The sequence below is a fragment of the Cavia porcellus genome, unplaced genomic scaffold (assembly GCF_034190915.1).
Source record: "Cavia porcellus strain 051 isolate PalLab524CR breed Dunkin Hartley unplaced genomic scaffold, mCavPor4.1 scaffold_13, whole genome shotgun sequence".
Classification (NCBI taxonomy): Eukaryota; Metazoa; Chordata; class Mammalia; order Rodentia; family Caviidae; genus Cavia; species Cavia porcellus.
In genome coordinates this window covers 8689720-8699476 of record NW_026947496.1, presented here as the reverse complement: position 1 = coordinate 8699476, position 9757 = coordinate 8689720, and the positions used below count along the sequence as shown (strand labels likewise).

The following is a 9757-nucleotide window of genomic DNA, read 5'->3' as shown; positions in this document are numbered from 1 at the left end:
GGGAAAGCTGTCTGCTGAAAGCTTCCCAAGGCCTGTGCTCCTCTGAACATGCTCAGGATTGCTTCCCTTGGCTTCCAGCCTGAGGACTATGCTGGGTGGACACAGTGCAGGTCTCCGAAGGCTCAGGAAACTGGCCCTGGTTGGGGTCCCTGCCCCTGTGCCCTCGGACAGAGGACAAAGTCAGCATCCTGAGTGGTTCCACTCAGTGTCAGCCCCTGGGCTGCAGGAGCAGGACAGCACACACAGGAGGCCTGGCTTAGAGGAGGGCTGGGCTCCTGGGAGCTGGAGCCTGGGCTCTGTGTGTGTCCTGGGCAGGGACTGACCAGAGATGTGGGACTGCTGTGCAAACACTGGAAATGCATCCCAGGGTGCCTTTGTGTGGAGCTGACACCTCCCCAGGGAGGTCTGAGCTTCCCAGGCTCCTTTGCCTCCTGGAATTAGGAAAGCCAGGCTTGCTATGTGCCTTCCCTCCTCTGACTTCTGTTCATTCTTTGTCTTTTGGAGGAGGCTGTAGTGGGGTGGAACCCAGGACCTGTGTACAGCCACACTCCCTGCTCCCCTTTTTTAAAATTTTGAGATGAATTCCTAAGTTTTCCAGACTGGGCTACAAGTCACCTTCCTCCTGCCTCGGCCTCCCCTAGTGCTGGGGAAAGAATCAGCCCCCCCCACCCCTTGTTTCTTCAGATCGTCAGGGTCCTCCAAATGTGCTTTCACTTTCGAAACTGAATTCAGGATTCCTGAGTGAGGCTTGGAGCTGTGCTTCTGTGATAAGGATGCCCCCTCCTCCTCTGCCCCAGGCGGTCCTTGTTGTCTTGGAGAAGAGCAACCGGGTGGTAGGCGGGGACAAGGGACCAGAGAACTAGAGAGCCCCGGCCCCTGCCTCAGGAAACTCCTGCACTGCCTGGCCAAAAGCCCCAGCGTCCGCGCCCGCCAGACACATCTGCCAGCGCTCCTGCCATCTTTGGGCGGGGTCCAGGCTCCAGCAGGGCGAGACCAGGTGGGTAGGAGAGACTGGGCTGGGCGGGGCGGGGGATAGACCTGGCTCAGCCCCTGGGGTTGGAGCTGAGACCCGGGAGGCCAGCCCGTTGGTTCCCTAGCCACAGCTCCTGGATTGGAGGGGACAGGCAGGTGGCCACGCATGGAATGGTCCCGGCCACGCCTGAATCTGCCCTGGCGCGGCGTCCCCTGCAGCAGCCACGCCCAGGTCCTATTCTGTCTGAGCTACCCGAGCTATTGTGCACAGGCAGCGCCCCTGAGTATCTCAGAATCCCTGCCATTCACCCCAGGAGACTGAAGCCATCTCTCACCTGAGCACATGGCCCCTGAGGGACCGGGTCCTTATCTCCCACTGCCCCCAGGCTGAGCCCAGGTCACTGACAGGGGCTGCAGCACAGTGGTTAGGTGGCTGTGGGGGGACGTGGAAGGGGAGGTGACCTGGGCAGCCAGGGATGTTGGAGGAAGCCAGGAGGTAGGGACCTTCTTAGTGGATAGAGTGCCCTCAGGGCTCAGAGACCACTGTTAAGGGGACCCTGATGGGCAGAGGGAAGAGCAAGGAGGTCCCTACTGAAGTAGAGCAGCTCTGGGGCTCTGTGATAAGAAGCTAAATTTCGGGGGGCCAGGAGTCCAGGACCCCTGGGTGAGATGCTTGTTTCTGGTCTCTGCCTCCGGAGCTGCAGCATGAACGCGCTGTGTGAAGCCAATGGCGCCTTTGCCATCCACCTCCTAAAGCTCCTGGGTCAGGACAACCCCGAGCACAATGTGTTCTGCTCTCCTGTGAGCATCTCCTCGGCCCTGGCCATGGTCCTGCTGGGAGCCAAGGGCAGCACAGCGGCCCAGATGGTCCAGGTAGGCTGGTGTCTTCCAGTCTCCTTCCAGGATGGGGCTCCTTCTTGTTTGTCTCTGTGGTCTTTTGTGGTGGTGGCAGAACAGGGAGAGTTTCACCAAGTAACACCTCAAGGAAGACGCAAGATTTTGCCTGGCACTGAGTTTAGAAAATGAGCCGAGCCCCACTGGCTTTGTGGTGGACAGCAGCCCTTGGGTTCCATCACCACGCCTGGCTGGTAAAGGGTGGCAGTAATGACTCAGTACCATCATTTCCACGGTTCCCGTACGTTATTCATCTTGTTATTGGTGTCTGATTTAATACACTGATGTCAGAGACTAAAATCTGTAGGGTGTTTTTTCTGCACTAGGATGTCATGCAAAATCTTTATACCTAGCTGTATCTTTAGGCTTTCTTTAATTTAAGATAAGATCCTACTGAGTCCCCAAATAGACCAGTCTGACCAAGAGCTTGAGATCTTCCTACCTCGGCCTATCAGAGTGAGAATTACAATTCTGTACTACAGTGCTTGTCTGTAATTTCTGTATTTCAGTCAATTGAGAGTGTTTATGTGGCCTAATATGTACATTTTTGAAATATTAATGTAAAACTTAAAATATACATATGGACTCTGTAGGATACAATTTTAAGAACTCTGTTTATATTCTGTTAATCATGTTACATCTTTTATACCCTTATATCCTTTTAAGATTGCCACTGTGGTTACATTTCTTACATTTTTAGTGCTTTTAACTGTTACTTTCTCTTGTTGCTGAGACAAAATACCTGACACTCAAAACAAAGGAAGGAAAAGTTTATTTAGCTCACAGTTTGTGGAGGTTTAAGTGTGTAATCAGCTGACTGCAAAGCAGGATGGGATGGCACAGAGGGGAACACTTCAGGCAGCAGAAGACAGTTCAAGCAGCAAAAGCAAAGCGGTGGGGGAGAGCAAGCCTCTTTCACTCTCTTATCATGTAAGCAGTCTACAGCTCCCACGGGTGGGTGTGACTCTGGCATCATCTCTTCTTGGTGCAGGATGAGAATGTTTATAACGTGAGGCTCTGGTCCCCTGCTGAGTCATTTACTTCTAGATTTCTCAACTTGACACAGCGTATCAATCATTACACTCTTTCTTTTAAATGAAAATAATGTTTCTGGTGTATTGCTGGCCAGCAGGAGATGCAGGGCTTTACATCAGCTGCATTCTGAGCCTTTCTGGCCCTTTTCAGTTTGCATTGTTCACCTGGAATCTTCAGCAGGCAGAAGAGCCACACCTTTGGCTGCCCTGTTTCCTGTCCCTCTCTGATCTCTGCACCCCTCCTCCCCAGCAACACCTCTGTAGTGTGCACTACTCAGTTAAAGTAAAGCTGTGAGGTGGTGCTTGCCTGCAATCCCAGCACTCAGGAGTTGGGGCAGGAGTTGGAGTCCAGCCTGGCTACTTAAACAGATCCTTGCTTGGAAAAACAAAAACAAAAAAAAAAAGTACAACAATAGCAAGAACAATTAGGTCCTTTCCGATCCTTGGAACAATTAGTTCCAAGGATACTTGAAAGAAAACATTTTTTTAGTAACCTCTTTGTGAGCCAGAAGACCAGTCTGACCGTGCCCATCACTTCCTTCCCAGGCGCTGGGGCTGAGCTCAGTGGAGGACCCTCATGGAGGCTTCCAGTCGCTTCTCCCCCAGGTGCACAAGCCTGGTGCTCCGTACTCCCTCAGCATTGCCAACAGGCTCTTTGGAGAAGAGAGCTGCGAATTCCTGCCCGTGAGTTGAGTCTCCCAACAGGAAGAGTTGATGTAAAATACCTGGTGGCCCAGAACCCAGCAGAAGGACACTAGAGAGCTTGGGGACCAGACAGGCAACCTCCTGTCTTCAGAGGACCATGCCCCGTGAAGCATTACCTTCGAGATGCCCCCATTTGACTGGACCAAGAGCTCCTCCATTCACATTTGCTTTTCCCAGACTCAGCACACCCCCACCTAGAAACTGGTATCCCACATCCCAGAACCACCGGTCTCCTCAGCCCCTCTCAAGGTTTCAGAGAACCAGGGAGCGCTCAGCAGGCTTGGCAGCCCCCAGCCTTTCCTGCAGCTCCCTGGCTCACCCGCCCTGTCTCTGTCCCCAGTCCTTTCAGGAGTCCTGTGTGCGCTTCTACCAGGCCGAGCTGGAGCCGCTGTCCTTCGCCACAGCCCCAGAGAGGTCCAGGAAACACATCAACGCCTGGGTGTCCAGGAAGACTGAAGGTCAGCAGGTGGGGGCCCTTCTGCAGCTCCCCACTCTCCGCCTCTGCTCCCTGCCCCCTACTTCTTGTTTGGGGGTGAACTATCTGAACATCTGCACCTGCTCGTAGCCTTCCTATTTCTGCGAACAAAGGAGACAGTCGCAAAGCCAGGCAGTTTTCCATTTAAGGCTCAGCACTTATTCCCCATGTCCTCCTGGAATCTTTCCCACTCTTGTCCTCTGGAAGCAATGATAAGCAAGGATACTGTCAGCTCAGGAAAAGGCAGCCCTGGATGTCCACGGGCAGAGGAGGGAATCCACTGGCCCACACTGCCAGCTAGCTCTCCAGGCTCCAACAGTAATCTCTCCCTCCTACCCTGGCTCCCAGGAGCCCCTCCAGTGCCCATCAGCCACCTGCCTGCCTTGCACCCCTTTCTGCCTGCCTGTGTCACCCTGCCTCATCACTGCCTAAGGTGACCTCTGAGTGTCAGCCCAGAGCCTTAAGCCACATGCTCCATGGGACCTCCAAGGGGACCTCAGTGCCCGCGCCAAGCATCTCTCAAGTCGTGCCTGGCCTGGTCTCCAGCCTGTCTCTTCTCATCTCGCTCTCCTCGCGTGACTCAGCAGGCCCTCACCTTCCTCCATTGAATGGATGCTCCCCAAGTGTCCTCATGCATGAACACCACATCTAGGCATTGTTACACACTTTTCAATCTGTAAGGACCCTATCTTGACGAATCTGAAAACAACCTGTTTAAATCTGCCGGATGTTGTGCTAGAGTTTGTTCATCTCGTGTTTAAAAGGAGCCACTAAATGTAGGCTTCTCTCTTCTCCAAAGGCAAAATTCCAGAGCTATTGGCAAAGAACTCCATTGATGAGGAGAGCAGGCTGGTTCTCATTAACGCTGTGTACTTTAAAGGAAAGTGGGATGAACAGTTTGACAAGTCCTGCACGAGGAAAATGCCTTTTAAGATAAACCAGGTATGGAGCTTTAAACAGCATCATTTGATAAAGAAACTGAATAGGTGCCGGGGACTTAGCTCAACAGCATAAATGCCTGCCTGGCAAGCTTGAGGTCATCAGTTTGATCCCTGGTACCAAAAAAAAAAAAAAAAAAAAAAAAAAAAAAAATACTAAATAGAAAATTTTAAATTTGCAAAGGAATAAGTAGTCCTTTGAAGCAGTATATTTATGGTTGGATTTTGAATCCCTTAAAAAAGTATAGGAGTAAGAATATTTTATGGTGGTGATTTTTTTCATCATATTACTGTTCTTTCTGTCTTGGTGATTTCTCTTACATCTACTGCTGGAAGCTCTGTGGGAACTAAAGAGTTTCCTGTAAGTCCGGGTTGCATAGGTAGAAGCAATTCAAACCAGGTGGTAAGGTATTGTGACATATGTTTAGGATGCTGGGTAGGGTACAAGGAAAAAACTCATGAAAACATTTGCTTTTATGAACTAATGTGGAAATTAAGTAGTCATATAAATCACTGATCTGAACTTAACAATTGTTAATCTGCTCCTTGCCATTTTCTAAAATGAAAACCAAGTGGCAAGGACCCTGTTCTTGACACTTTTAACTTCGCCTAAAGCAGAAGTTAACATACTTTGCCAAATGCTCTCATTCCTTAAAAAACAGAAAGCATCACAAAGAACTAAGTAGGAAAGGCAAAATTAGGAAGTTTATGCATGCTACGGTACCACTCCATTTTAAATAAACATGCAATTTATGGAACAATTCATTTATTTTTTGTGAGAAATTTGGGGGCATCTCACAGCCGAGCAATAGCATGTGGAAAACTCACCACAGCAGCCTATTCTATTTTGCTGGCCAGAACACCTCCCCAGGCTCTCCTGCCTCTGTGCATAGTCCATCTCTTTACACTCTGTGGGAGGCGCCCAATGAGGTTTCCCAGGGGTGACCCGGTCACAGACACCATTCCCACTGGGGGCATGGGCCACAGGGGCAGCTGCTTCTGACAGGTGTCGTGTTCCTGGAGGAGCTGATGACCATGAGCCCCTCTGCTCCCTCTCAGAAGGAGCAGCGGCCAGTGCAGATGATGTTCCAGGAAGGCAAGTTTCCCTGGGCCCACGTGAGTGAGGTGCGGGCCCAGGTGCTGGAGCTGCCCTACGAGGGCCAGGAGCTCAGCATGGTCCTCGTGCTCCCAGACGAAGGTGTGGACCTCAGCACGGTGAGACGGGGGTCTGGGCCTGTGTGTCTGCTGTCCTGCCCAAAGCCTCTGGTGACATACCTGTGTCCTTTCCACCACAGCTACACAGGCCCGCAGTCCTGCCCTGGCCATCTCTCTGGCCTCTCCCGGCCTGGGATGCTTTTCTCCCAAAGTCACTCAGAGTCCTGCCGTGTGTGTCCAGCGCTGAGCACCCCTGGGAAGAGCAGCAGCCTGGGATGATAAGCTCAGCACCACTGATGAGCTGGGGACAGAGCGCAGGACAGGAGGACACCTCATTTGTCAGGAGGAAATGGCAGAAGATAGAGAGCTGCCCCAGACAGGGTCAGGGGCCTGGAGAGCTTGACGCCCATGGGCCTTTCTCTCTGTCTCCCCTCGCTGTTTTGGGGACCCTCAACCCCTGGACCTTGTCACAATTCGCTTGGCTCCCTGGGGGCTGTCCTGGGATTAAATGGGCACCACTGCCTATGTGGACATTCCTCTTCGTGGGCTTCCTGTGACTTCTTTCTGCCCTTTGTCCCTCCAGGGCCTTGTCTTGGGGAGCAGGTGACTGGTTGGGAGGGGCGTTTGACAAGTCAGTTTAGTGTCAGTGGGCCTTGTGTGGGTCAGCAGTGGTACCCCAGTGACTCTGCAGTGAGGAAAACATATGAGCACCTGCACAGGTATGAGCCCTGTGAGCCCACTGTGAGCCCTGGGGGGAGCTGTCCTTGTACTGGTCTCTGCCACTCCTGCACCCTGCATGGTGGCAGGGACACCATCCCGGCTCAGTGTGCCCAGTCTCTGGGCTCTGCCATCTGCCTTCCCTCTGATGTAAGTCCCCCTGCCACTCATGCTCTCAGTGTCTTTCTCCGTCCAGTTTCTCTTTTTCTCTCATTCCCTGTCCTTGTGGTTCTTTCCAGGGACTCCTTCCTGCAGGCAGCTAAACCCGTCCAGCCAGGCTTATCTAGAAGCCTCATGAGGCCCCCACTCTGCACTTTGACTACAGGCAGACCCAGTCCCCTGCAGCCTCAGGCCCCTGCCCTGGGTGGGTCAGGGCCACAGCCCTGTGTCCCTTGTTTACTATCACTGGTTTGTCCCTTTCAAAACTAAGCCTTGGGCACAAAACCAAAGACTCATAAAACTCTAATCCCCCTCTGACACCTGAGTTTCAGCCCCTGGCACAGATGTGGTTTGGGGTGGTGGGGATCAGGCACCTCTTTCAACTCAGGAAGCAAGATGTGGTGGCATCTCAGAAGCAAGCCCATGCAGGACAAGCCCGCAACCACACAAGATTGTTGGAGGCTACAGGGCTCAGTCCATGGTAGTCAGTACTACCCACCTGCCAGAGGAGGTCAGGTGCCCGTGGAGGGACAGCTGTGGGTGCCACTGAGGTCTGAATGCTAAAGTCTAATCCTGTGTTGCAGGTGGAAAAGAGCCTCACTTTTGAGAAACTGCAAACCTGGACCAGTCCAGAGCAGATGAAGCAGACCGAAGTGGAAGTTTTCCTGCCGAGGTTCAAGCTGCAGGAGGACTATGACATGGGCGCCGTGCTGCAGGTCCTGGGGGTAGTGGATGCCTTCCAGATGGGCAAGGCCGACCTGTCTGGGATGGTGGTGGACAGTGAGCTGTGTCTGTCCAAGTTCGTGCACAGGAGTGTGGTGGAAGTCAACGAGGAGGGCACGGAGGCCGCGGCGGCCACAGCAGTAATGGTGATTCCCGGGTGCTGTCTGAAATCTCTGCCTGTGTTCTGTGCCGACCACCCCTTTCTGTTCTTCATCAGACACAGTGCGACCCACAGCCTGCTGTTCTGTGGCAGGTTCGCATCTCCATGAGGGGTGCACCCCTGTGCATGCAAGCAGTTCCCTCTGAGTCTCCAAATCCCAGCCCAAACTCCTTGAAGCATTAAAATCTAAGTGTGGTCTGGGGGCAGCCTGGCACCATCTGAAGCATGGGTCAGCACTGTCATACCGTGCACAAGCTGGGCTCTCTCCTCACTGACCACTCACTTGTGCCATGCCACCAAGATCTTGGGACTGCAGATCTTGGTGCTGAAGGTGGGCTGCAGAGCACCCCGAGAGGAGCCCAGCGTTATCTCTGTGACAGGCTCAGGTGCAGAAGGCTGATGAATTCAAATTTAAGCTTGCTATTGGTGGTAGTGAAGGTGTGATGGGGGGTCACAGTTGTGGGGAGGGCAGCTCTGTGGGAGGCGGGGCATCTCACCCTGTTTTGAAGGCCAGCTGTGGCATATCAGGGGAAGTGACAGGGTGACACAGTGCATCTCCGGGAAGCCCTGCTGCTTCACAGCAGCCAACTGGGGTTGCTGGAGGCTGTAGATGTCACCAAGGCCAGGCTCCCTCCCTTCCTGACCTCAGCTGCAACAGGACGCCCTCTCCCCCTCCTCAGGCCACAGCAGCAGGTCCACAGGCAGCAGCAGGGCTAGTGCCAAGGTCAGCAGAGGACCCACAGGAGAGAGCCACGTTGCTCACCCAGACAAGGTGTCCCCGCTGCAGGGAGGGCAGTGGGGCAAAGGGGACCAAGGACACAGGATGCAAGGAGTTGAGGCCCCCAGGTGACCACACCACTCTTCTCTCAGGGAAATGGCGAGGTCAGGATTTTTGACTCTCCCAGCCTCCTGATTCAGCCCTGAGGACCCACAGTCTGGCTGGATCAGGTGGCCTGGGATTTGCTCCTCTGGCTGTGTGAGGGGTGTGGGGAACCCCTCCACACACACACAACCTCTGCTCAGTGTTCCTGAGCCCCTACGCCGGAATGCTGGCTGCAGACCTCAGCCCATTTGGATGCAGAGGGATGTGCAGGCTGCTGGCCTTGAGGTTTGCATGGAGACCCTCTGTCATGTAACTCAGCCTGGAGGGGCCACCTGACCTCCCCTGGCTGGCAGAGAATCCTGAACAAACCCCAGCCCACACAGAATGAGCACACTGCACGTTGTTCTGAAAACACAGCCAAAAGTTCTGTGCTCACTGTGTGAGCACACACTCGCGGTGTGCTGAATGCATAACATGTCCCAACTAGGACAGTTGGAAATAAAGGACACAGTGACAACTGAAAACACTGCTTCACTGTGAAATTTATTTGTTGCACACACAGCTCACAACACCATGTTGTGCCCCTGAAAACAGCTAAGAGAGTCGCCTTTACCTGCTGTCAGCAGACAGAGGAGCTATGCGGGCTGGTGTGCATGTTTCCGGGCTTGACCTAGCCATTCCCCATGTGAAGTTGTATCACAGCCAGACTGAGGCCCAACAAATACCACAATCTGGACTTGTCCATGAAAACAGGAGTTAGAGAGGAATCCTGGTGATGAGCTGCCAGTTTGCTGTTAATTCAAGTGTAAAGGCAATTTGAATGTGAAGGAAGTTTTAAACCATTGATTTCTTGTACTATTCAAGGAGAGGACTGGGAAGGGCAATCTGTTCACATAATTAAAAACCTAGAAAACTCAGCTAGGCCTGGACATCCCCCACCAGCTGCAACTTGTAAGATGAATATAACTCTGGCCATGCTCTTGTTATACAGCTTGCTTTCAA

The 9757-nt window shown here is 52.9% G+C and overlaps 1 protein-coding gene across 7 annotated transcripts; it reads left to right on the top strand.

The window, feature by feature from the left end:
• The first annotated feature begins 698 nt into the window (after positions 1–698).
• On the top strand, positions 699–9279 carry LOC100721094 (serpin B9-like). Of its 7 annotated transcripts, none has more exons than XR_010051080.1 (8): positions 883–997; positions 1620–1845; positions 3447–3584; positions 3946–4063; positions 4880–5022; positions 6078–6233; positions 6314–7560; positions 7634–7772. XR_010051080.1 is itself a non-coding variant. In XM_063259796.1 (8 exons), the coding sequence occupies exons 2-8, from the start codon at positions 1642–1644 to the stop codon at positions 7654–7656; spliced, it is 1023 nt and encodes a 340-aa protein (XP_063115866.1). In that variant the 5' UTR covers positions 883–997; positions 1620–1641; the 3' UTR covers positions 7657–7840. The 7 variants fall into 7 exon arrangements, 6 of the variants coding, with proteins under 6 accessions (XP_063115865.1, XP_063115864.1, XP_063115866.1 ...); XM_063259796.1 differs by having other exon boundaries at positions 6314–6554; positions 7634–7840; XM_063259795.1 differs by having other exon boundaries at positions 699–997; positions 1677–1845; positions 6314–7823.
• The last annotated feature ends 478 nt before the right edge of the window (positions 9280–9757 follow it).

What these genes read in the sequence shown, in the direction of transcription:
- LOC100721094 (XM_063259793.1), top strand. Translation starts at nt 1,642, where the DNA reads ATGCTTGTTTCTGGTCTCTGCCTCCGGAGCTGCAGCATGAACGCGCTG. An exon ending in AGAGCTGCGAATTCCTGCCC is followed by an intron (nt 3,585 to 3,945) that starts GTGAGTTGAGTC and finishes CTCTGTCCCCAG; the next exon opens with TCCTTTCAGGAGTCCTGTGT. An exon ending in TGCCTTTTAAGATAAACCAG is followed by an intron (nt 5,023 to 6,077) that starts GTATGGAGCTTT and finishes GCTCCCTCTCAG; the next exon opens with AAGGAGCAGCGGCCAGTGCA.